Genomic DNA, 27206 nt, shown 5'->3' with positions numbered 1-27206 from the left:
CTTTTTTTTTAACTGTTTTTTTTTCTGTTTAATCAAGCATTTATTTGAATGTCCGGTGTCTGAAAGTCATTTATCTCGAACAAGTGCATTTAGAAATCCCCACAACGCATTTTGATCTTATCTCGTCTTTTGAATGTATATAAACTTCATTTTTCTCTTTCCTTGTCTTTTAAAATCCTTCGCACATGTTCTTTTACACATTAAGAAAAGAAAAACTAATCGGGGAAGGGCCAAAGAGTTGATGACATTTCGAAAGACATCCGAATAATCTGTCTATTTTCCTTGACTCCCCCATTCGGTAAACCGATTTTCAGATTTTCGAGCGAAGAAGGTGTTTACGGAATACATGATCCAGATAGATGTAGGTGATTCAAAAAGTCGATTTATGTGCTTGACCCGTTGAAGATTTATTAAATATAGAGAGAAAGAGCAAGAGAGATTTTGAAAAACATACAGAAAACGAGAGTATGAATCGCGCAATAAAAAACGAGAGGTGAGGGAGGAAATACCTGAATCTCAAACAAAGTCAAACAAAATATTTAAAGATGTCTCGTGGAGAGATATTTCAAAGATATATAGTTGAGATGGACAACTATGCCACAAGCACTAGTTTTATCAGTAGATTGTTAAAAACATAAGTATTTGGGCTAAGGTTTTTCATAAAAAGGATTTTTTTTGTTCGGCTGAATGAAAGTTCTACATTCCATTATTTTGGTCTACCCAACCTCGAATATAGTTTTTCATTTATTGAAATTGTTTAAAACAATATCAAAAATAAAGCAAAACGATTTTGATCTTGAGGTTTTATCAAAAGATATATAATTTGTCAGATCTTTTTGATCTATCGAAAACAGTTCAACTCCTCGAGAGCCGTTCACTTTTTCTCCATCTCTCTTTGGAAAAACAAGTCGTTACATTGATTAGCCTTGTCTAGGCGGGTGCGAGGTTTTGCGCAAGAGATTCTCCTGCGCGGGAGCTCACCGGAGACACAAAAAGTTTGCTCAAGCTCTCCAAAATCCTTTGGCTTTTCATCATTGCACCACCACACCTTACATCGTACGCATTGCTAGATTCTCCTGTGTTCTTCATCTACTTCGTTTTTTGAACTTCTTCTTCTTCTTCTTTTGACTTCCGTCGTTCATTTTTTGTTGATCTCGAATGCTCTTTTCTCTTGGATTGTAAGAAGAGGGAAGGAAGAAGAAGAAGAACTTCCCAGGGGGCGACGACGGCACCTGTAAGAGAACAATAAAGAGAAAAATAGAATAGAGAAAATGGAGGAAAAAGATGAAGGCGACCAACACCAGATGTTGGAATTGGGGTGTGCACTTCGGAAAGAGACTAACCATCCGGGTTGTCCCGATGTTTCATCCCGGGAACAAATTCCCAACCGCCGCTTTCTGTTATTTTTATTATCGATTTTTGAAAGCCAAACGATTTATGGCTAAAATATGGTTTTGACTGTAATATAAATATTTGTATCAACAGAAAGTCTGGATTCACATTGGCATACGTTTTTATTTATTCAAAAAACTTATTTATAAATGACTGATATTTTTGCCTCCTAATTCATTCATAAAAATGAAATAGGGGATTACGGTAAGAACTATTCCAAAAGATTGGTAGTTTACTCAATCAAGATTTTTTTCTGTTAGTTTTCTTTTTGCAACTGTGTCAGCTTGAATACACTTACTTATATGCCATGACTATGATTTTTCTAGACTTCAAGTTGTATAATTAGTACTAGTCATCTCTAAACAGTCTTTCTCTGTTTTGATTCTGTCAATTTCTTTATTTATTTGCTCTACCCTTGTTTTTCGAACCGCGTTCATTGTTTTCCCCCTTCCTTAATCTCCCCAAACTACAGGCATGTCCTCGAAGAAACGGTACGGGACATACGGCCGTGCAATCACATCTCCAGCATTACTCTCATCTTCAGTTGGATGGACACGTCCTGATGCCACGTCACAGATCGATCGTCTTCGTTCTCAGGCAACATCAGTTATCAGTAGTCCTCCACCACATGAGTATGCAGTACCACATGCATATGGAGGGAGTAGTAATGGTACACTTGCTTCAAGACCTCCTGCCGATCCGAAGCAACCACAGAGGAGTAGAGCAGAACGATTAAGACATCGGATAAGTGAGAGAAGAACTAATGCTTACAGTGAGTTGGGAGATTAAGGGAAACCTCAATAAATACAATTTCAGTGATCCCTCCATCCACTACAACTGGAAGAGACACGGCCATAGATGCATTAATGAATAAATATCTGAATAAATCGAAGGAAAATTTAGATGATGGTAGAAAAAGTAGAGAGAGTGAGTTGGATTTAAATATCTAATAATAAAAAAAGAATAGTTCTCAGGTTCACGAGCCCAAGAACTACTAGCTAGAACAAAATCGCGAGAAATGTCACCAACAATTGATTCGTTGATGAAAAGATACGGTAACAACAATTCATCGGCACATCGAATCAAAGATTCAACTACCGTATCCAGAAGAGAATCCATGGAGAATACGGAAAATGAGAATTCTCGGTGAGCCTTCACGAAGTTTATATTTCCTTTTATAAAATTTTGAAATGCTAGATCACTGGACAACAAATCTTGTAAAGAAGCACGATTAAGTGGCAGTGATGTGAGAATCAAGTGGGAGGTACACACATTTTTGAACAGTTTTTTAAAAGTAAAGTCTGAATTTTTCAGGTAACAAATCAAGAAGTGAAACCAACATCATCCGTAAAAAGATTCAGTGTGACCATTGATCCATCTGGTAAGTTCACGTCATTTGTACACAAAAGTTCTGTCTGAGTACCAGTGAAACAAGCTTCTTCTTTTGTTTTCTCTCCGCATTAATTTGTGTGCTCCCGGAGATAGAAAGTACCATTGTTAATATGTCATCACACTTTGTCACTTATTCTCTTTTTATTGACCAGACTAACTGATTCCAATTGTCTCCTTCATTTCTCTCCTTTTTCCAGTCGTCTCTCATCTTTAGCTGTACATCAGAGCACGTTTTACAAAGCTCTCTCGCCTTCTATCGGGATTTCCAATGTGTTGAATTGCCTGGGTCTCTCCGATCCGCATACTATTTTTTCTGATTTCTTCGGGGGTGTCACCTGTGCTGTTCAGAAGAGAAGGGTGGAAGGGACCTTGATGAAAAGAAGAGAGAAGAAGAAGAAGAAGTATAAGAAAAGAACCCACTCTGTCTTTTTCTTTTTCACCCTTTCCTATCAGCAATCGAAACATTTGCAGCCGAAAGACAGAAAAAAGAAGAAATATTGGAGAGACTGAGAGAGGTTTGATCAGTTACGAGATAATAGCCTACACAGTTTTTTCTTCTTCTTGCGGCTCTTCCTCCCCTTTTTCTTATCCTGTTTTTGTCCAGAGAACATTGATTCATTCTATCCTCAGTGCGTTTCCGCGTACATCTCAAAACATGATTTCGATCATGTTTCCTCTATTTTTTCAGTTTCTCATTGCTTGAGGTTTAGAGAATTTCGAAGTATTGTTAGAATTCCCTACTTTTTCAAACCGCACATGTATTTTTAGGTAGACATGTTCATTTTAATTCCAATGCTTCTTTATGAAAAGTATATGATATCTGCTATCATTTTTCAACTCAGGCATCCTCCATTGTAGAACAAACTGACACCTTCAAAAAAGTTATCCCTTCAAAATTTAGAGAGCATCAGTACAAGAATGAATTCATGTCTAATTAATTAAACTGTCAAGATACAGTTCTGGGAAGGTTCTGATAAAAAATAGTTGTATAACGTATTCTCTGTAAGACTCGAGTATGGTCACTGTAGGTTTGGGCCTAGGGCGTGTAAGTTAGCTACAGCTTTGAAACTTTCAAAGAACGTTTATGAGGACATGTGCAACACATATGCACAATATTGGGTCGCAGCTCCGGGTTACTGTAGTACGGTAGGTGCTCATAGGTCGAAAAATGAACTTTTTGAAAATTGATCGGGAAAAGCTGAAATTTTTAGCATATATTGAATAAGAATAGAGTATTCATTTCGCAAAGTATCAAAATTTTTGAAACTTTTCCAACCGAGTTATGGTCAAAAAACACACTTTTTTGACAGATTTTTTGAGAAAATCCAAAATTAGGATTCTTAATCGAAATTTCCCCATTCCAAAACTTTTATTTTCACATTTGTTATTATTTTTCCTATTAATCAAAAAAAAATTCATTTAAAAAAACCTCGACCAAAGGGTTGAAATTCGATCGAGAAATAACCAAAAAAAAAATTTTTTTTGAGATTTTTTAAATTTTGTTTTAGAAATAAGTAGTACTTGTAAATTGCAACATTTTTTGTATTAACACTTATGTTTTTACTCTTTACCATCACATAGAAATCTTGAATTTAGTAAAAATCTTCAATTGAGCGGCGTGTGATTTCCAGCATTCACACAGTTGTGCATCAATTCAATTAATATCTCACATGAGAATCTCTTGCGTTGGGATCCGCAGATCTTGATATTTTTTTTGTAAAAGACATTACTTAGTCTTACTAAAAAACTCCTTAAGTAGTAGCGGCGTTCTCCCAAGTTTTGCTAAAAAAAAATCAATTTTTTGTTTTTTTGGAAATTTTTTTAGTCGACTCACTTTGGCTCTTCATAACTTCTCACATTTTCTATATTTTTAAAAGATTTTTTTTGCAAATGATTGGTAAATCCATGTTCTTCATTTTTGCTCATTGAATTATAGTGCTACTACCTTGTCGGAATGAGATAATTTAGGAACTACTTTTATTTTGGAAAAACGTTATAAAGAGACAGAGTCCATTTGATCATTTGACGGATGATGCAAGTTCACACACTCAAATATAGATCAAATCAAAAAATAAGATTTACTTTGAATTTTAGACTCCTTTACAGGTTATTTAAGTATTACTATCCTACAACCGATTTTTTCTGAATTTTTTCATTTTTAGGTCGCGTGATGGGAAAAAGAACACAGTGGCCTGATTTCCATTTCAATTTAAAACACTTTTTTGTTGACATCTTTAAAAAAATAATAAATGACCCAAATCTGAGTTTTGGAAAAAAAACAGAGGGTCGAACGATTCTTATATATATTTATTGACAGAAGAAAAAAATAACGAAAGGAATACATAAAAAGGGGAGACTAGATACATCCCTCACGAGATGGACTAGTAATAAAATGAAGGAAAATGTGTGAGAATTGGAAGAGGGGGCAAAATAACCGGGAGAAAAATTAATGGAGTTAGCAAGTTTAAGGAAGAGAAGAAAACCGGGGGAGAGGAGAGTATGACAATTAACTAAAATACTAAAAACGGGTAATAGAGGAGTTAAGGAGAGTTTCGAATTTAGATGGAGGAAGGAATTGGGGGACATTAGCAGTAATAGCATTCCAAGTTGGAATGGTGGATGCAAAAAAATCGGGGATAGAGGGATGGCAACAAATTAAGGTCATGGGACGTCGAAGTGATTGAGAGATTTTGACATGAAATTTAAGGTTGGGGAAATAAGTGGCACCGCTAATAAAGCTATAAAGAAGAAGGGGTTGGGCTTTGAGACGGCGATGACGGAGGGAGAATAAGTTAAGGATTTCGAGCCGGTGGGGGTAGGAAGAATATGAAATATTACAACGTTGAAGGACTTTACGAGAATAAAGACGGAGGGGTTTTTCAAGAGAGTGAGAAAGGATACTAGAGACAGGAGGGGAATATACAGTGCAACAGTACTCCAGGAGAGGGAGGACATATGTTTTAAACAAAGAAATGTAGAATTTGGGAGAGAGAGATTTAAAGGATTTAAAAAGTTGGTTGGACCTAAGAAGGGAAAGATTAACAGTGCGGGTGATATGGGAGCGGAACTTGAGTTTAGGGTCGGTAAGAAGACCGAGATCTCTAACAATGGGTGAATCGGGTATGAGAAAGGAGTCAATGTGATAAAAATGGGAAATGTTATGAGAACCAAGGCGAAGCAAAGTGGTTTTGGAAGGGGCTAGAGGAAGAAAAAAAATTCTTCTGTTGAGTAGAGTATATGTAGGATAGTAATACTTAAATAACCTGTAAAGGAGTCTAAAATTCAAAGTAAATCTTATTTTTTGATTTGATCTATATTTGAGTGTGTGAACTTGCATCATCCGTCAAATGATCAAATGGACTCGGTCTCTTTATAACGTTTTTCCAAAATAAAAGTAGTTCCTAAATTATCTCATTCCGACAAGGTAGTAGCACTATAATTCAATGAGCAAAAATGAAGAACATGGGTTTACCAATCATTTGCAAAAAAAAATCTTTTAAAAATATAGAAAATGTGAGAAGTTATGAAGAGCCAAAGTGAGTCGACTAAAAAAATTTCCAAAAAAACAAAAAATTGATTTTTTTAGCAAAACTTGGGAGAACGCCGCTACTACTTAAGGAGTTTTTTAGTAAGACTAAGTAATGTCTTTTACAAAAAAAATATCAAGATCTGCGGATCCCAACGCAAGAGATTCTCATGTGAGATATTAATTGAATTGATGCACAACTGTGTGAATGAAAAAACGTACCGAATTTTCTTCTACAGTAAGCAGTTTATTGTCAAACAAAGCCCAATCATAAAATTACTCGAACAAAAACACTTATTTTGTGTATGCCGCTCTTACGCGACAGCTGGAAATCACACGCCGCTCAATTGAAGATTTTTACTAAATTCAAGATTTCTATGTGATGGTAAAGAGTAAAAACATAAGTGTTAATACAAAAAATGTTGCAATTTACAAGTACTACTTATTTCTAAAACAAAATTTAAAAAATCTCAAAAAAAATTTTTTTTTGGTTTTTTCTCGATCGAATTTCAACCCTTTGGTCGAGGTTTTTTTTAATGAATTTTTTTTTGATTAATAGGAAAAATAATAACAAATGTGAAAATAAAAGTTTTGGAATGGGGAAATTTCGATTAAGAATCCTAATTTTGGATTTTCTCAAAAAATCTGTCAAAAAAGTGTGTTTTTTGACCATAACTCGGTTGGAAAAGTTTCAAAAATTTTGATACTTTGCGAAATGAATACTCTATTCCTATTCAATATATGCTGAAAATTTCAGCTTTCCCCGATCAATTTTCAAAAAGTTCATTTTTCGACCTATGAGCACCTACCGTACTACAGTAACCCGGAGCTGCGACCCAATATTGTGCATACGTGTTGCACAACACTCATAGTACATGATCATATAAAGATCTAAGCCTAGGGCACGCGTTGCTCGAGTCTTACAGAGAACGCGTTGTATAATAGAGCTAGAAATGCGCACCACCTACATCCAGATCACTGTTCTCGGATATCTTCATTTTAAAAATAGTGGGAATTGTTTTGTTTTCATATAATTTTTTTTGTAATATCCAGCCCAGAATTATGTCTGACATGAGTTTTCAGTTTTTATGCGAATAAAGTTCTGATAAAGGTGGTTTGTTCGCATAGAGTCCAATACAATTTGAAATAATAAACTGCTAGTTTTACCTTTACCAGTTTTTTAACCAAGTTTTTTTGAATTTTTTGTAACTATGATAGTACGTGTGCCTTTTCCAACTCTCAAACACCTAAAACCCTATCTTTCTAAACACTATCTGTCCAAATCTTCACCAAAACCACCAAACCTCACTACTTTTGAGACAGATTTTATGAGTAATTTGAGTTTAAAACTTCATTTTCTTTACTTTTCCGGAAAACATCTTTCAAAACATTTCCACAATTTTACACTCATCATCTTTGAAGTTTTCTCTCTTCGTTTCGTTTCATCCCTCATTGACGCATGTCTTTTTGTCCCCGCAAATCGTCCATTGTGATTCATAAACTCGAAGATCTTTTCATTTTACTCTCCCGCTCGCTTTCCTTAAGACGTTCTTTATCGGAACTCAATTCAAGCATGAATTTTTATTTTTTGTTCGTTTCTATTCTCTCGTCACTTTGGTACACCTGGATACTTGATACAAGTGCGTGGTGATGGCAGAGAGCAATAGTGTTTGCCAACTGGGAAGCAAAAAAATGAGGGAGAGGAAGAAAGTTTCACGCAAGAAGAAGAGAAGGATAGTGAGATTGAGTCGAGTTCCTCTCTTAACCTAAAGGCCGGTTCCTGTGTTTTAGATCTCGATCTCTGTTTCTCCAATTCAATCGTTCAGTATTTTATCTTCTTCTCTTTCTTTGTTAGTTATTTCGTTAGTGATCGTCTTTCAATTGGAACACTTTACACTTCTAATCATTTCGCCAATTATCAATTAACTGTCTGAAACAGCATTGAGGATTAGAATTCATTGGAGTATGGTATTTTATGCAAAACTTAAGATTCGTCGTATTTGAAATTATTGATATTTGTGGAATTATCATCTAACTATTTTAAGAATAAAAGGGGTTCGAGTCATGTACTGTAGTTTAGAAAAAAACACTTTATGATGCTATAATAACATAGTTGGAAGGAAACTGGCTCGAACAGAGCCTCCCAATCTAAAAAAAATAGATAAATCAAACGATTTCATTCCGTAATGTCCTTTACTCTGTGTCTGTTTTGAAATTAATTACTAATTGTAAGATATATTCGGTTTTCTCTGGATTTCAAATCGCCGAACCAATTTCACACTGAGCCACAAGTTCATAAAGCATCACGAGTTGATTTGAACAAACTTCGTGTCTTGAGTTCAGAAAATCTTTTGATTCTTGATAAAGTGGAATGACATGAGATACCTCCAGACAACTAAAAATTACGTAATTTCAGTTGATTGGGGGACCTGCTTCCCATCCACCAGTTAGTCATATCTTTCTGTTCATCGGTGTCTGACCCATTGCCCTCTACTATCACTGTTCTCTCCTCACTTTACACACTCTCTTCATTTAGTTTCGGATCGTGAGAAGCTCCCCTTCCCGTCGTTTCTTGCTCCCCGTCCCATCCTATCTGGATATCGATTTCCACCTCACAGAACTTGTTGTTCCTCCCGACAATCAGATGACTACTCATGACATCATCTCTCTACAAAGAGCCCCTTTCTTTTTCATTCCTCCTAACTGTAAAGTGTGAGACTCCCTTTCCAAAGAATATTATTGTAGCGAATAGGGACTGTGTCCATGTTTTTACATAACAAATGTGTACACATTTTTGTTAGAAAAAAGAGAGAACGAGTGACCGGAAACTCTCTTTTCTTTGTAGCTCGTTTCCAATTCTCCAACTTTTCCAACTTTCTGATTGCATTCTTTATAATTTTCAAATCGTTTTCAGGAGGACGAATGCCCGTCGGTAATTCGGGGTCTCGATCGGGTCGACTGGCACGTATCAGCCAATCGAATATACGACCGTTTGGATCAAATGGTGGTGGAGCTACGAACAGTTATGGACCCGGTGAGTAGTGTCAAAAGATATTTTCTGAGTCGAAGGAGAAAGAGAGAAAGGGTGAGAATTGAGTGTAATACGAAACACTTAGTCCTCAAAAACTCAGAGAAAAGGGACCCGCGAAACCTCTGTGTCAGATAAATCAATGACTGCGAGAGTATTGGAAAAGAGTAGAAAAGAAGAAAGGATATGAATGAGAGAGAGTGGAGAGACAGTTGTTCGTGTCCAGTGGTTTCCGCCCTCAAAATCATTGTTAGAAGAGTTGTAGAATGAGATGAAAGAGTACGAAGAATAGATATTTCTTGTCACGAAATCCCTCAAAAAATGTATTGGAAGAAGAGGGGAAAAGAGAAGGTTGAAAGACCGGAAAGTTCAAGAAAACTTTGGAAAACAAGATGGTTCGTTCCGAGAATAGAAGAAACGTTCGCAGACGGCTGGAATGCATTTTCTAGTAAGACATTATCTACTTTTGGCAATGAACAAAACAAACTAAATGACGTTTTGAAAACACCGAAAGCACTTGTAGAATGAGTATGGAAATACTGAAATATGAGCATGCTTCTTGGCATTTTTTGTTCTATGAGTCTTTGAGAATAATATTTAATGAGATTTGATAACACTAATTTCAACAGTAATGGTTTTTGACTCAGATTTTGCAGAAATCTCAGACAGACATACTCTTTGAAGGTGTACCGAATCCCATAGATTTAGATACAAGAGTTGAATATTCAATTTGTTTATTTTTCGAATGAAAATTTCGAATGTTACCTGCTAAAATATTCAGAATTTGCAATCTGTTGTTCCTAGGCACACGACCCGAAAAAGAAAAGACAAATCGTTTCTCCTTTCGACTCTTTCCCCTTTTTCGATCCAAAACACCCATGAAAAGGTCGTTTTTTTCTTTGTCTTTTCTTTTTCGACATGTGACCCTAATTTGTGACATATATCTTGAAGTCGTTTTCTTAAAAGAAGCCAACTTTTTTGCTCTTTTTCACCCATCTTCTAGTCGTCATTTTTTCTGAAGTGGGTGCTGGTTTCGGATGAGGGCGCGAACTCCCTTGAGAAGAAAGAAGAAGAAGACGGTTGCTGAGGAAAAGACGTTTTATTGTCAACTCTTGTGTTGCTCTTCTTACTGCCAAAAATGATGAGAGATGCTCCCGCAAAGAAGTTTCTTTTTGCGGACAAACTGACACCCACCCAAAAAAAGAGGCGGAAGAAAAGAGGAGGGCCGACCGGAAAACGGAGAGGACCAGCTAAAAAGTTTATGAGTCAAAAAGAGTTTAACTAAACTGGGTCAAACGTCATCATGGACTATCTCGACTTATTTTTGGACATCTTTATTTCCAACAATGACTTTTCGGAACGTCTTCTTTTTTCTTTTCTTCTTTGAAAGTTTGCTCAGAGGCGACTTGCTCATCCATCACCTCATTCGTCAAACTTTGGAACAAAACTTTCAGTCTCTTTTTTGCAACCAACTTCTTTTTGAGTTGTTTTGACACTTACAAATAAACTCCACAAATACTGATGAGTAAGATTTTCCAATAAAACTATATATTTATGAAAATCAAAAATTAGTGTATCACCTATCGGCATATGGTGTATCATTTTATGGCCATATCTCGCCATTTATTTTCACATTTTCCATCGTTTCTCCTTCAACTGATGGCGAGTTTTGTCTCAGCATTCTCTCGTTTCAAAACCCATAAACCGCCGCCGTTTATCGGTCTTGTCCTCTTGGATTTCTCGTCTTTTTTGCTCCATCTGATTTACTTTTGTTCTCTCCGAAGATCCTTTTCTTTTCTCCAGTGTCTTCTGAATGCCGTTGAGCTCATTTCTCTGTAATGCGGGTAAACTTGTCAAATGTGTTCGAAGAGCAATTTCTTCGAATGATCAAGGATCAACTGATCGATGTGTCGATGATTGCAATAATAATCATTGCGTTGTTACTCATGAACCAACATGCTCTAAATATATTTATGGTAAATTCTAATCTGAGTGAAGGGTTTTTAGTGTAGAAAAACGGTGATTCGATACTGTCAAAGTTTTAAAAGTTATTGAAGCATTCACAACAGTAAGAAGATCTGAAATTCAACGAGTATTCAAATAAAATATATTCCATTTTTGTAGGTACCCATCCAATGTCAGGTGCTGAACCTTGCAGTCCCACCAAAAAAGAGAAACATCGATTCGAGATCACAAAGAAACTTGGCTCTGGAACATATGGAAAAGTGTCGTTGGCCTACGATCACAAATTCGATCGAGAGGTTTGTTCCATCGCTTTTTTTCTAACACTTGGCATATTCTCAAAGACGTCAATCTACTTTTTATTGTCGTCGATTTTACGTCTCTTGGGATCAAATTGAAATCTTTTTCGTTCTTCTTTGTGGGAACGAACAAAAATTAAATCAAGGCCCTGTCAGATTTTTGGGTGTCAAAAATAGAAATATTGAGAAAAAAGAGATGTATTCTGTTTTATAGGTTGCTGTCAAACTTATCAAGAAAAGTGCAATCGAGAGCAAGGCTGATTTGGTTCGAATTCGAAGGGAAATTCGTATAATGAGTGCATTAAACCATCCAAATATCATTCAAATTTATGAAGGTATTTATAATTGAAAAGAATGGGAAAATGATTGGAATTGTGAATTTCAGTGTTTGAAAACAAAGACAAAATCATTCTCGTAATGGAGTATTCTAGCGGTGGAGAACTATACGATTACGTCTCCAGATGTGGATCTCTTCCGGAAGCAGAAGCTCGTCGAATATTTCGACAAATCACTTCTGCAGTACTTTATTGCCATAAACATCGGGTTGCGCACAGAGATTTAAAATTGGAGAATATTCTCTTAGATCAGAATAACAATGCGAAAATTGCTGATTTCGGGTTGTCCAACTATTTTGCTGATAAGGTGAGCTTTTGTTAACATATGACCTAATTCTGAACTCTGACATTTCCAGAATCTTCTGACCACATTTTGTGGAAGTCCTCTTTATGCTTCACCTGAAATTATCAATGGAACTCCTTATAAAGGACCAGAAGTTGATTGTTGGTCATTGGGAATTCTTCTTTATACATTAGTTTATGGAAGTATGCCTTTTGATGGGAGAGATTTCAATCGAATGGTTCGACAGATCAAGAGAGGAGCATACTTTGAGCCAGAAACACCTTCAAGTAAGTCTATTTCAACAGGGATCTCAAGCAATCGATAATTATTTTTCAGCTGCTTCAATGCTCATCAGAAATATGCTCCGAGTGAATCCAGAACGAAGAGCGACAATCTTTGACATTGCATCTCATTGGTGGCTGAATCTCGAAGAAAACATGCCAGTCATTCAAGAACTTCCTGAAAATCAAATCATAGATCACACTCCGTTAACTGAGAGGGAAGAGACTATGGTTGTACAGGATCTAGCAGATGAACAAGACGTATTCATGGAGTTTGGACATCTGTCTTCTGAAACACGCCGGAAGATTGAAGACTTCAGAAGACGTCGAAAGGAGGCTGAGGAGTTTAATGATAACTCTCCAGTGAAACCACCAAAAGCAAGAAAAACTGATGAGTTGACTGGAAAAGTGGCAAAAGAACAACCAGAGATGAGAACTGCGGAGAAATCATTAAGAGGAGTGAGGGAAGAGAAGGAAAAACCAAAGGTTGTAGATCCAAATGATCCATTGGAGAGACTTCGTCAAATCGAGAATAGACTCGGACAACAGAAAAAAGAAAAAGAGGTTTGCTCGTTTATTTATCGGAAAATAGTTTCATATCTATTGATTTGGCAGTAACCTGTATGGGGTCAAATGAGACAAAAATAATAGAAAAAATAGATGAATTGTTTCTTCTTTCGATTGAAATGGAATCACTTTTTGAATGCATCATGACAGTCTTGAATGCATTTCAATGATGAGGTCTTCAACTGAATTGATGTGTATTCTGGATGTTGTCGTACTGTATCCAAGTAACTCTCAGCACACTGCTCTGCACATGTCATCTGAAAACATATATATGAATAATTGAATGAGATCTCCCTCTTTTGAATGGTATTACCTCTGACCAAACGATCGAGATCAGTGCCAAAAGAATCAGAAGAGACAATACTGTAGACTTCATGTTTGGTTTTGCAAGGGTCAGCGAACACGTAGGCCGATTATGCGGAGGAAGTTATTTAGAAGAGGGGGATCACGTGCTGCAAATTCAGATATATTTTGGACTCGGAATAATGAGATGTGGATGAAAGTTGATCTTCAGTATAAGAGTGAGGGGTATGGGATGTTAAAGAAGGCGAAGCATAGTTGAAGTTTTTGATGAGAAGTAAAAAACAAAATAAAATCAAAAGTTTATAAAATTTCCTTTCAAATACTGGTTTGTGTAGAAATTAACCAATTGACAGTTTTTATAATAAATCAGAAAATTCCACGAAATTGCTTTCCGTTTCGAATATCTACAAACACACGACATTTTTCGAAACATTTTCTACTTTTTATGCATTTGGGGGGAGTGTTTAATGATTCAGATGACCTGTTCCAAACGTAGTCTCAAAAAGTGATTCTCGTATGGAAACTAGACAAAAATTGATCCTCCTTTGAACCTGAGTACGTCACGTTTTTTACGGTTTAGATGATTCGATCCTATTGGTTCATGGATTTCATAATATAATTTCGAAAATTGATGAATCACAAATGTAAACCCAATTGTCATCAAATTAATTTCAGGCAGCTGCAGCCGCACGTGCCGAAGTGGTTAAGACAAGAGAAGAGAAGAAAGCAAAGTCTCCAGAGCAACAACCGGAAGACCCGAAAACTGCTAGAGGGTAAGTGGAGTTGATCTTTCGAGAAATGGGAAAAGTCACAAGGGAACAGGTGTTAAATTTAATGGAAAAATGTAGTTTATGTGTAGACGAGGGCTATTGATATTGATGTCAGTGATCGTGTACTTTAGGTAATGAACATTAAATATGAAGCAAGTCAACCTTTTGACTATTTTGAACTTTAGATATGGATATTGTAATATTGAAACAAGGGAATTTATATATCGTTAGCCGAAATCTAATTGAAAGATCATGCTCAACTCGTTTCAAAATTTTGTGACCACGAGCATAATTTACACTTTATGACATACTTTAGCTATGAGATTGTCTTCTAAAATCTTGTTTCCAGTCCAATAAGCATGTAAGCTAATGACGGATAACAAGATGTTGAACTTTGTGATAATTTCATAATAGATTGTGTCTCTACATTGTAAATCAAAAAGACTGAAATGTTAGAAATGAAACTGAACAGTTGATGTTTACACCACTGAACATTAAACAATTTAAAAATTGGAAAAGAGGTGTCAAATGGGGATTGAAGTTGAATAAAATGATGTGATGAGAGTGGGCAGAAGAAGAGAGAATAAATCATAGAAAAGGTACATTAACTAGAAAAATGGACGCGGCCGCTCAAAAAGAGATTACAGTGTTTAGGCCCCTCTCCTACTCTTTTTTCTGTAAATCCGTGTCCGTTACACTTTGATCTCTTTTACGAGTGAGAGGAGGCCTTTTTTCAAGAGAATAAGAACATTCAATACCCACAACAACAAATCCGACTGGGGGAGAAATGAAGGGCAACGTCCAAAAAAATGCTGTTGCTATACGAATTTTTGACGTGAGAGGAGGAGAAACAACTGAGCAGAGAAACGGGGGGATGCAGTTATTTTTGGTTTCTTGGAAACGAGCGAGCAGCCAGACGAATGGATAATGTTGAACACTATGCTAATTTCAGAACGTCGAAATCAGCGGACTCACGTGCTCCTTCATTTGTTCCTGTTAAGGATAAACCAGAGACTTCGGAGCCAGAAAGACCACGTACTCGTCCACATATGACTGCAAGTGCCTATAGAATTGAGACAGATTCGTTGAACATGTTGATGAACCAAGTACTTGAACAAATGGAAAAAGGACCAGTCAATTTGAATATCATTGCAAGAATCAAGGCTCATCCATTGTATGATACAAGACCAATGGTTAAAGAACTTCTCGAGAGTATTATTGCTGCTCAACCAGAGCCAGTGCAGAAGCAGACAAGTAAAGTTGTAGAACAACAGGTAATATTTTGGATTAGCTAGAAAATGAAATAGTGCGCTCTACTGAACGCAAATGAAAAATATTTCTGAAAATGAAAAACTCATTTTTTGGTAATCAACCCATATTTTTGAGTATATCAGTTCAGTAGAGCGTAGATGCTCCATGTGCTCGATTTCCTCACAAATCCCTTGATCATACCTATGCACTTGAAACTTCAATTATAACATTGAATGATATGAATCTAACACATTTCAGACATTCTCCCGTCAAAATACTCTTACGAGGAAGAAGAAAGAAGATCCAGTGGCTGAAGAAGAGATTCCAGCAGTACCATCACCCCCCAGAAAGATGACAGAAAGACCATGGCATTCAGTAGAGGTGTGCATGAAATACAGTGAATGATTAGAGAATTCCTTTAGAATGATTCCAAAAATCCATTTATCCCGTTGTTTGATTTCAGGTCGGATTCGATCCGGATGAGGAGCCAGAGCATGATCGCATGCAGGAATCAATTGCAAGCAATGCAACTGAAGTAACCGTTCAAGATACATCATTTGAAGATGATAGTTCTGATGAAGACGGAAGAAAGAAGACTCCAGTGGCTGATGAATTGGTTCCAAAGACGCCAAAACTGATTATTGAGAATCCAGAGAGTTCGAAAACGATTGTTGTCGAAGAGGAAAGTGATGAAGATGAAGATTATAGTGATGCTGAAATGGAAGAATTGGCAGATGAAGTGGAGAAAAAGGCTCCTGAAGATATGAAAAGAGTTCCTACTTCTGAGAATCTCGAAGCCAATCCACCACCAGATCCGTCAAGTTCTCCACAATTCTTGGATGCGTTCGATCGTGGACTCATCAAGAGACAGAGTAAAGGAAAATACCAGGTAAATAGATTGCTTTTTTTGAACGGAGAATCTTCTGGTCGATTTGGGTTTTGGGACAACTCCTTTGAACCCAAATCGATTCAATTTGCACACATGCAAATGATCCCAACCTAAATCAGAATGTCATTTCTTTGCAAGTTCCTTTTTCTTTTTCTTCCCTCCACTTCTCCATTTAACTCACCCACACACTTTCTCTTCATTCATTTCCGTTATTTAGCACACTCTCATCAATAACTATGGTCGTGGTGTGTCAACGGAATGTGAATCTCCAACACAGCAACGAAAATTCTTTGGTGGACCACAACCTTCGGCCGAGCTGTCTCCTTTCCTATTTGACAAAGCATGTTTTCTCTTTTTTCACTTTTTCTCTGAATTTGACTGCACTGTATCGATGTCAGAAATCTGTGAACAGATTAGATTTAGAACTAACTCAATCATATTCAGGCAAAGGAAATTCTTCAAACCTATCCTAACAACAAGCTGGATGCACGTGGAATTGATGTGGAATTGAGAAGAAAATTGAGAATGGAAAAGGTGAAAGCAGACTTATTGAAGCAGCCAAAGGATGGAGACAAACCGAGAAATTCGTTAGTTGATTCTGAATGAAACGCTTCCGGACTAATCGAGTATGTTCAGATATGTCGGAAGTGTTCCACCACGTACTCCTCCTCCAATCGTCGTCAAATCAGATGGAGAAGATATTGACGATGACGATGAAGAAGAAGAGGATGAGGATGAAGAGGAAGTTGAGGAGACTGATTCTGGAGAAGGATCAGACTTTGAGAACTTCAAGCCCAAGCGACCAATCATTGCTGCAGTCAGAAGAGATGACGGTGGTAAGTATACAATACCCTTTGACAAGTAGCTTCTAAGCTTATCCCCCTCTCTTCAACATTCTGTTTCCTAACCGTGTTGCCTCTAAATCTCAGCTGTGGTGCCAGTGATTCATACAACTACTCGACCTGCTGTTGTTTCACCCAATTCTCAAAATCCAAGATATCAAGTTGCATCGCCAAAAACTTCTACTGTTATACAGGCGACGCCAGGTGTGTGCTTCTTGTTTTTTTCGAAACAATTCTTATCAGTTTCTTCTGTTTTTAATTTCAGTTTTGGCTAACTATCTAATAGATATTTATCAGTTTTAATGGAACACCTAATAATATACTCATTTTTAGAAAAAGTACCGGTGCCAGGAGCTTCTGCAAAGTATCTAGTGACTGTTGCCGAACTGAAATTGAAGCCAGCCGAGAAAAAAGAAGAGATTAAGACAGAATCTCAACTGAAAGATCAGCTGAAGGATAGTGAAATCAATTCTGAAAGAAGGTAAGTCACATAGAAAACCTCATGTTATTACAGTTCACAATTGAATTAGTCTAACAGAATTGATGTTTAGAATCTCATCAATTGTGACATGAGAAGGGATCATAGAGATATCAACCTATCCACTATGAGCATACTTCTAGAAAATAAACTTTCAGCTCTAATTATTAAACACAACAAGAAATTTCTATCCCCTCCTCGAACTTCTTTTTGTTTTTATTCCCTTGTAATTCTGAGTTTTTACCGTTCTCCAGAACCTCACAAACCAACCTTCTATTCCGTCCGTCCGCCTATATGGCATCGGATCTGTACCGCCGGATAAACGCGTCAGTTGTTTTCCGTTTTATCACTCATCCATCTTTTATTTTTGGTTCAGTGGTTGTGGTTGTGATTGTCTATTTTATTTTGTTAATTTCTTGACCCAATTCATTTTGTGAATGTGGCTTCTTCTAACCCAATTGAGCCGTTTTTGTTTGTTTCCAGAGTGACAAAAGGAGCTGCTCCGTCGTCAATAGTCTCACAAGAATCAGACGGAAAAGACACTTTTGAAAGTGCTTCGGCCTATATAAGAAGAAAAAATCGAGAAAGAAGACAGCGGAATCGAACGATTGGAACGGCAGAAGAAGCACTACGGTTCAGTTTTCTTCTGTTTTTGACGTCTACTGACTCGAAACTTTTCACTCAGTTTCTAATTGAATGGAATTATTATTGACTTTCAGTTTTCTCTGATTCTAAAAGCTTGAGTCAGGATTTCATTGTGAAAGTTTAGAAGTATTGATTCATAAATATTGTATATTTTCAGAGCTCTGGAACGGCCATCTGTCGATCCATATGAAGGTGAGAATCCAAGATTATTTTCTTGAAATCATTCAAGTAATTTTCAGACCGTGCCTTCTCGCCTATCTCCTCTGATCCGTTCTACTCTCATCACTCATCTGGAGTCACTGCTCCATCAGCTCTCGGATATGTTCGTCCACGTTATCATGATGATAGCTACCGTACTCATCGTGATAGTGAATATCGTCCAATGTCGCCTACGAGTCGATATGTAAGTAAAGAAACAGAAAACGATACCTCCTTCGCTGTCTTTCTCTCATCTAATTAGGCGAAATGAAGTGGTTCAAATGAACAATTGGTTGACTGTCAAACATACATTTGTGTGTTTGAGAGAAAAAGACTTTGTATGGCATCGGAAAAGAACACGCCTAAGCGCGAACAAGCATTTGGAAGGAAAAAAGAAAAAAGGAAGAGAGAGAAAGAGAAAGAATTTGGGTGGGAGGAGAGGAAGAAGAACACAGTGTACTTTGAATGAGAGGAGTGGTCGCTTTTTAGTTTTAAATCACTGTTAGAGTATACCATTTTGTTATTATTCATGCTTATTCACAATCAAGATTGGGTATGTTTGTTCTTTTTTAAGTTTTAGAATTTTTGGTAAACGCCGGTTATAGGTTTTTGAGTTTACTGACTCTTGAATCTTGGTATTCAAGAATTTGGCTTCTGCTTAATTTTAAGCATTTGATATACACAACTTCGTGTAAATTCTCATATAGACCACTGCTCTGTGTTACCCCTATTTTATCCCATTCTATTCTCTGAAATTCCAGACAGCCGCCGTTTCCCGCGATGATCGTGGCAAATCAACATCTTATGATCCACACGATGCCAGCAGGTAATGCGTTTTTCATCACTTTCCTCTCCGAATGATCTCATTATTTTGGTTATCTCTATATCACTTTCATTTAACATCATTTCCTCCTTTCTCTCATCATTATCAGTTCGTATCACTTTGACCACCCTGATTAATGACACAAAAGCATCAGAGAGACTATTTGAATCTCTTTTCTGTTGACAACACTCCCAATAACAACACAGAAAACATAATCCGATTGTACGGAGATTGGACGGGAAGAAGCAAAAAGAAGTGGAACAAGATGTTCCCTCAATTGAGAAAAAAACAAAAGTCCATCGAGCATCCGTCTCGTTTTTATTCTTCCCCATTTCGATTCCTAGACAGCACTCAAAAAAGCACATGAGATATATTTATAGGTTTCCATTGAAATTCACCTTTAACTTTTAATGAAACTTGATTTTCAGGCCGTCCTACGATAGAAGTTATTTAACTTCTTCAAATGCAAGTCCCAGTTATACCAGAAAGTTCGAGCACGAAGTGAGTTTCTCTTTTTATTATCGTAAATGTTAACTTTTCAAGCAGTGAATTTATTTTAAGCTATTCCGAGGCCTTCCACGAACAAGAATATAACTTTGGTATTTCAAACTAATTGTTGTAAATGTGGTAGTAGACGAATATTGTTCAGTACCAGCATCCAAATTATTCAAAAATGTGTTTTTACGCAGTTTGTTTCAGCAACCAACACTAAACTCGTGGGCAAATGATCGTAAATTTGAAGTCTACAAAACACGGGCTGAACGGGACGCCGAGAGAAACACATATCATTCAAACCCGTTAGTATTTCAGTCGTAAAAATCATCTCTCGAACATTCGATTCTATTTCAGAAGTACTGGTTCAAGCTCATACCGTCCTTCTTCGTATTACACATCAACAAGTGATAGACCTGTGACTGGTCTAAGACGTCCGGAAGAAAGTTATACATCGTCTTCAACTGCTTATGGTAGATATGATGGAAGATCAAGTGGGTTATCGTTTTATTGTTGATATTGTGACTGTTTTCACTTTCAGCAACTCCGAGCAACGATCATTATGCCATCTCGAGTGCATTGGCTGACAATCAAGCATCAAGCATGGCAAATCGTTTCCGTCCAACTGCAAGACGTGTTGCTTCTGCTATGACAGACGCTGATCGTCGTAACTATCATAGATCAAGATCCATGGATAGAAACAAGGTAGATTATGAGTATGGAAGTAACTTGCTCACTCGATTGACCACTCCTGATACTCATGGTGCTGGTGATTATTCATACGTGAACTATCATGACAGTTCGAATGGAAGATCTAACGTAACAATGGAGAAAGATGGTCAGCCAAGAAGTATTTTGAAGAATAAGCAGGTCAGTTTGAAGTGAATAACCACTTGAATAAATAATGAAATCTATAACAAATTCAACTGATACTTCTTCTTGATCTTCTCTTCAACTTCTACCCATAACCCGTATGTTTCCAGAGTGCTGATATTGAACCACGCGTTGAATCTTCGTATGAACCAAGTAGTGGTGTCCGTTCGGTAAGTAACTCTTTTCCCTCAATTCATTCTTCCCCTTCTCGATCTTCTCTAGTTTCTGGAGCACCTCTTCCCCTCATGTTATTTCCCTGGTATTCCCCCCTTCCACCGAAATTCAGCATGAATTTCTTTTTCTCTCTTCTAAGCATGCGTTCAATTCTCCAGGTGTTCGAACGTCTTCGTCGTCATTTGTCTCTGGAGAAAAGTGTTTCGCCGCAAAGACAGGTAAGCACTCTGAATAGTTTTCGAAATGAAATCTTATTGGGAACTTCTATTAAAATAATTAATTTCTCTTTTATTAGGATACCTCATTTTATGGCAGACAGCTTCGTGTAAGTAATAGGGAGAAAGGTGTCGGGGAGATAATCAGAAGCTGTGTACTCAATCCTAATATGGCTTTTTTTCAATTTCATTTTAAAAATTTTCAGTGTGACACTCTTTTCCATTATTTTTCCAGCATGGAATCTCCATTACCACTGTGTGATATGAGCATTCTCTCCCCATTCATTCATACAGTTTTCATTCATTTTTCAATACTCACAGTAACAGAACACAATCATCCTAATTATTTGTTTTTATTTCAACACACTTCATGAAACATTCTCCATCTGTTTAAGGTTGCATCTGTCGGGCCACATAATCGTGCCATTGACACCACGTCATCTGCTTTGGATAATCCAAAGAAAAAGAGATCTTTGCTGTCATTCAATCGAAGAAAGACGAGTGAAGTACGAATGGGAGCTGATGGAAAATTGGTTACAAATGGATATGATGACACTCCAAGTAGCAGAGATTTTAAGAGACCAAGTTCGCCGATCGATAGAATCAAGTCTTTGTTCAGAAAAAGTGATACCACCGGAACTGGACATTCTGACTATTATAACTCTTCAAGGTATGTGCAATTATATTTGAAAACGAAATTGATTTGAACCAGAGAATAGCTCATGATCTCGGTTTAACGTTACAATTTTGCCACACGAGGGTTCTATGAGATCTTAGAACAACCTCTGGTTTGGCAGAATACCAAGTCGAGCTGCAAATGATTGCATCTGTTAGTAAAAATCGATTTGTTTATTACAGAGCTTACACTTCCTCAAATCCCACTTCAACAACTCGTGAACCATATGTTGCCCAATACAGAAAATATCCAGGTATTCTAATTACCATCTTCCCTTTTTCCCTCTCAATTATTTCTTTCCAGGTTCAACAACCCGTGATACATCCAGCGCTCTCAATCGTTATTCATACACTCCTGGTCTGACTGATCAACGTCGTCATTGGTACGATGATCCGAATATTTATTAAATTGCCATCGTAATTTCTCCTTTTTTCCCCTTTTTCTCAAAACATTTCTTTCCATTTTTGTAATTTAAAATTGCTCACCGATTCCCTCCTTTCGTCATTCTTTTTTTGTAAATATCGCATGGAGAAACTATCGGGTGTCCGATATTATTCGTTTTCTTCCTCTCTCCCTAGTCAACAATGACTTTTACATGTCTCCATTTCTTCTTTCAGTCCTTTCCACAAATGTTTTGTGTTAAATTTTTACCATTTTTTACAGTAAATATATTTTATTTTGAGAAATTGAGAACAGAAAGCAATGCAATTAGTAGGAGGGTTCGGAGCATCTTTGGTAACAGCAATTACATAAAAATCAATTATTTTCCAGTTGTTCCATGAAGGAAAGTGTGTGATTCTGTTCCTCCGTGACCGTATCCTTTTGGTCCGTAAAGGGCTCCATAACAACGATTACAGTATGGTTTTCCTTCGTGCTGAAAATTTTTGAAGTTTGAGTTAGAACTCATTTATTTCCCAAATATTTTTGAAAAAGTATTGTTTACATGCTAGACTCCCGTACCTGGTATTCAAAATCCGTCAATAATTTATGATTTTCGCTATAAACTTATTTTCGAATAGTTCTTATCGAACGTTACGATTTACAGAAAATCAAAACAGTCTTCTTCCTAAAAACTTCCAAACAACAACAATATGTTACCTCTGAATGACTTCCAGCACTCAACGTCTTGCCGCATGCTTTATTTGCACATTTCAAGCATGGCCTGTGCCAATCTTTTCCAAGAGATGACACACGTTCAGCTAGAAAAACTGAGAATTAGAAACGCTATTGATCTGGAATAACTAACCGAAATAGACTGGCTTCTCACAATTTGGGCAGTTTGGCATTTTGAATCGAACTGAAATTTGGAAAAAGGTGGAAATAGAAATAGGATAGAAGACAGGAATGAAAGAAATGGAATGTCAATAGAGGGGAAGGGTGGAAGTATTTATTTGATGGAGGTATGCACGCCTATCGGTCTGTTATCACTGAACTTTTTCTTATTTTTTCCGAGTGAAACAGCTGAGTGGGAGGAAAAGAAATGAGTCAGAAGTTGAGGAAAATGAGAGGGATGACATGCTACACGGAATAAATGGAAGAATTGAAACATGTTAATCTGAAAATTGACTGACAGAACTTTGATTCCTTCTTTTCATTTTTGGATAGGAGACACGAAACTCGAGAATTGGAGGTGAATGAAAGAGAGAAAATGAAGGAAACCCATTGGTTTATTTGTTTGTTTTGTGGGTGTCTTGAGGCTGAGAAAAGAGAACAAGATTGTCTTCTTGTGTTCACAAAATATATTGAAATGAGTCATAAATTGAATCAAAAGACACAAAAATACGGAGAGACGGTAACGATGAGGGAAAAAAAACAAATGCAAATGAGATGAATAGATGAGGGAAACGAGAAGAGGGGGACAACTTCTTAACCTCATTTCGGAAATTCGGTTTTTTTTTTGTGAATCGTCAAACACCTGAATAGTGAAAAAGATTGACCTTATTTATAGAAATTTTTGGAATGAAAAGGAAGCTTATGTTCAGATTCTTATCGTTTTCCGTTTCGATAGGATTTCGAAATTTTGATAAGTGGGCGGAAATTTTGTGAAACAAAAGAAAGCGAAATGAATGGAATGTTGATGGATTGTGGAGAAAACGGGATGAAAGAATTCGGAGATTTGTACAAATTTAGAGAATTTCGGAGAATGTTCATAAGTTATGAATTCGTTTTGGAAGGAGGGTATGAATTGGTTATCATCTGGGATTTTTGGTTTTGCACTTTAGAAAGAGACAAATCTCACGAGAAAACGTGGCAGCACAATAACCAAAAAAAATCCGCCATGTTCCATTTGGAGTCTATTATTGAAAAAAACAATTATTGTTCGAGATTTGTTCAGAATACTTAGACGAGAAAAAGATAGCAGGTAACTCTATTGATTTAGATCTTTTGGACACAAATCTTCTTGATTTTAGAATTAAAAATGAGTGAAAGTTTCTGGAAAGTTCCTGTAATGAGCAAGATTCTCGAACTGCCTGTCGATTCGGCGATTGGTGAAAGAGTTCGTGTTCGAATCGGAGAGATTCTTGGTATCACTTGGAATGGATATTGGACAGTTTTGAATACTGCAATGGGGCAATTCGAGCTGGAATTTGGGGATTCCAAACGTTTTGAGCCGTATAAATGGCACTACTGTTCTATTGTCGAGACGAAGTTTACTGGAGAAGGACAGACTCCAGTGAAGGAGTTCATGAATGAAGTAGACTTTTCACGAAAAGATATTCTTTGGAAAATGGATCCGTTTGAACAAGCACGAAAATACAATAAACTTGAACTGAAAATTACTCGTAAATCAGCTGTTGGAGTTCCAGAAAAGATTTATATCAACTTTGATTCGAAGAACAAATGGCTCGATGCTGAGTTTCGTACGAAAGATGGAAAACAGCAATTGTTCGCGAATTCTGGAGTTAGTTCTTCCTTTTTCTACTTTCAGATAGTTATAATTTTCAGATTCTTGCATTCAATTCTTCAGTTTTGAGAAAACGCTTAGAAAATGAAACTGCGATTGTCGTTCCATCGAAATTGTTTCCTGGTTTGATCAAACTGTTCAATTTTCTGCATCCTCCGTTCGCATTCGATAAAGAAAATGGTAAGATTCATGAGTTACAGTATTGTATATTCAAGTGTCTTGTAGTGGGAGAGGTTCTCGAATTGGTTCTGTTCTGGGAAATGAAAGAAGTTCTGGCGAAATATGAAGATTTTGTTATCAGAAAGCGAATTTACGAAGGACAAAATCCGGTTGACACTGTGAAGTTGGCGGAAAAGTTCAAAATGAGAAAGCTCTTGGTATGTTAGACATTGAGTATATTTTGCCACATTTCATATTTCCAGGAGTCAATTTTATGGAGTGACACAAGCAATGTCTATAATCTTCTTGCCGAAAATTGCTTCAATACGTGGACTCGTGCTGCAATGTTCGATCATATTCTAGAACTTGAGGAAGAGGAAGAAGACTACGACGACGATGATCTAGATGATTATGATGATGATACTGATACGGCTATGGAAGTTTGAAGATGAGGAAGAATCATCTGAACTCGAACGAAATCTGAATAAAATAAATATTTTCTATACAAAAAACTTCTCTCGGTCCGCCGAATCGTTGCCGCACGCCTTGTTCTGCACGACCTTCCCACGTCTTCCTAGTGTAACAACTGCACATTTATTGTGTGTTGTTCTCTTGACTCACAGAATTCTGAGTTATCGATCCACGCAGTCATCTTTTCGTCATTCCCTTTTTCTTCCATTACTTATTATTCTTTATTCTTTACTCTTGTAAATAGTTTTCAGCTTTCCACACTTTTCAGACACGATGAAATTATTCTCATTACCGTACCTCGCATATTCTCGAATTATCAGTTCAATGTGTCCGATGGAAGTGATTTCTCTCTCATTCTGCTCGAAAAAGTCAAAAGAAAGAATCAAAGAAATACGTTTTCATACTGATTATCCGGGAATTTCCACAAATGTTTACATATCGAAGGTACCGGTTTTCCGATTAAGATTTGTGTCTTTAACTCATCAAATATCGATTCCATTCAAGTCTGATCAAAGTTGTGTTGGGAGTAAAGGGCGAAGATTCACAGCGAATATTGATGGAGTCGAACACAATTTCAGGTATGTTTCGATGTCTCAATATGAAAAAAGACAATTACATTTTATCAGATGTGTTGATAACCAAAACGGTAGTATTTTATACAGTAATATCCTTAACAGTGGATTCAAAATAACCAACTACATTGTGGATTTAGTAAGAGGAAATTTAAAATATCTCGTGTTGGATTTGAATTTGATTGATGATCTGAAAGGATTCATAACTGAGACATGTCTTAAATCAGTTTCCCACATAGAAATTGTATCTGAAACTGTGACCTCTGAAAAACTATCAGAATTCTTCAATAACATAGAAAATCCGACAAAAAATGTTAGAATATTTTCAAAAGTTCAGGGGCGAGTAGACCCAAATCTGAATATCTTCCAATCTGATTTACTAATTTCTGATGAGGCGGAATGGGTTAAAATAGAACATTTGCTTGGTTTCAAAGGGAAACTCTTGCTTTTGAATCACCCAATTTTTGAAATCGAAACAATAATTGAATTCATCAATCAATGGAGAAATGGAAATAATACGACACTGGTAGCTCTCAAAATGGTTGAATTACCTCAAGAAGCTTTGAACAGAGATCGATTCATTTCCGAATTCAATGCAAAACCATGGGATCCAACTAAAAGAGAAAAATGTTACATTTATGAGAAAGAGTGAGTAAACTTCTGAATCGGCAAGCATTGTCGTCTTCCTTTCAGATTTGCTAACAGACTACACAACGCTATGGACTGTTCGGAAGGATTAGATTTCGAGAGACATGATGGATTATTAGCAACTATTAATGTCATACCAAGTTGTGGTTTCCTTCATTTCTATGTGTGGCACAAACGATTCAATATTGCATAATAAAGTTTACTAAAACGTTTTTACAGCAGCCAGCATGTCTACCTCAGATGAAAAATCATTAAAAATGTTTACATTTTCTATAAAAATAGTTATTTTTTGATGCCGGGTTTTCAAAATTTTCCCTCGGTTCGGGCATCGATAAGTATGGTCCGAGAGACTTTCACTTCACACAATTATCTAATGCATTTCAATAGAAATTTGTGTTGAATTGGAATTTTGGGTAAAAAGTGAAATTTTGGAAACACATAGGAAAATATTCGAAAATTTACTGTACAGAAGTGGCAATCGCCTATTCAAAGTGAAATTTTAGTATGTCAGATGTTCCGTAAGCAGACTTTGGAAACGAACTTATGGGGTATAGACTATGTTTTCTTGATCTCTACGGTTAGAATTTTTTGATTGTATTTCCGACTCAAAAGGTTCTCTTGTCAGTTCAACTATTTTATTTTCGTCAAGAAAGCTTGAAAGTCTGTTCGCAAAAGACAAGAAAAAGATACAATTATGCTTCCGCTTGATAGAAAAACATTCGAATGAAGCGCGAAAAAGTGAAAATCCCGCACAAGA

At 36.7% G+C, this 27206-nt stretch overlaps 5 protein-coding genes across 5 annotated transcripts; 3 read left to right on the top strand and 2 right to left on the bottom strand.

The window, feature by feature from the left end:
* Positions 1-1866: 1866 nt before the first annotated feature.
* On the top strand, positions 1867-22101 carry GCK72_013933 (uncharacterized protein; the record flags this gene model as incomplete). The annotated part of the gene is made up of 33 exons (XM_053730066.1): positions 1867-2164; positions 2209-2319; positions 2367-2538; positions 2590-2656; positions 2707-2773; positions 9225-9344; positions 11463-11599; positions 11814-11934; positions 11985-12241; positions 12291-12504; positions 12554-13062; positions 14044-14141; positions 15091-15412; positions 15648-15770; positions 15853-16278; positions 16496-16618; positions 16723-16865; positions 16915-17114; positions 17208-17324; positions 17454-17601; positions 17853-17924; positions 18401-18435; positions 18483-18646; positions 19203-19267; positions 19693-19765; positions 19964-20061; positions 20114-20250; positions 20298-20626; positions 20740-20799; positions 20962-21021; positions 21414-21688; positions 21877-21947; positions 21998-22101. The coding sequence occupies 33 exons, from the start codon at positions 1867-1869 to the stop codon at positions 22099-22101; spliced, it is 5316 nt and encodes a 1771-aa protein (XP_053584838.1).
* GCK72_013934 (uncharacterized protein) lies at positions 12559-13441 on the bottom strand (the record flags this gene model as incomplete). The annotated part of the gene is made up of 3 exons (XM_053730067.1): positions 12559-12676; positions 13195-13322; positions 13379-13441. The coding sequence occupies 3 exons, from the start codon at positions 13439-13441 to the stop codon at positions 12559-12561; spliced, it is 309 nt and encodes a 102-aa protein (XP_053584839.1).
* Positions 22102-22454: 353 nt separating the features above from the next.
* Positions 22455-22980, bottom strand: GCK72_013932 (uncharacterized protein; the record flags this gene model as incomplete). Its single annotated transcript, XM_003107865.2, has 3 exons — positions 22455-22568; positions 22793-22893; positions 22941-22980. The coding sequence occupies 3 exons, from the start codon at positions 22978-22980 to the stop codon at positions 22455-22457; spliced, it is 255 nt and encodes an 84-aa protein (XP_003107913.1).
* A 1133-nt stretch (positions 22981-24113) lies between these two features.
* GCK72_013931 (uncharacterized protein) lies at positions 24114-25204 on the top strand (the record flags this gene model as incomplete). Its single annotated transcript, XM_053730065.1, has 4 exons — positions 24114-24596; positions 24641-24779; positions 24825-24976; positions 25022-25204. 4 exons carry the CDS (start codon positions 24114-24116, stop codon positions 25202-25204), a joined length of 957 nt encoding a protein of 318 aa, XP_053584837.1.
* Positions 25205-26339: 1135 nt separating this feature from the next.
* On the top strand, positions 26340-26642 carry GCK72_013930 (uncharacterized protein; the record flags this gene model as incomplete). The annotated part of the gene is made up of 2 exons (XM_003107783.2): positions 26340-26449; positions 26495-26642. 2 exons carry the CDS (start codon positions 26340-26342, stop codon positions 26640-26642), a joined length of 258 nt encoding a protein of 85 aa, XP_003107831.2.
* Between the last annotated feature and the right edge of the window lie 564 nt (positions 26643-27206).

The sequence above is a fragment of the Caenorhabditis remanei genome, chromosome IV (assembly GCF_010183535.1).
Source record: "Caenorhabditis remanei strain PX506 chromosome IV, whole genome shotgun sequence".
Taxonomy (NCBI): domain Eukaryota; kingdom Metazoa; phylum Nematoda; class Chromadorea; order Rhabditida; family Rhabditidae; genus Caenorhabditis; species Caenorhabditis remanei.
This window is presented reverse-complemented; position numbering and strand designations above follow the sequence as displayed.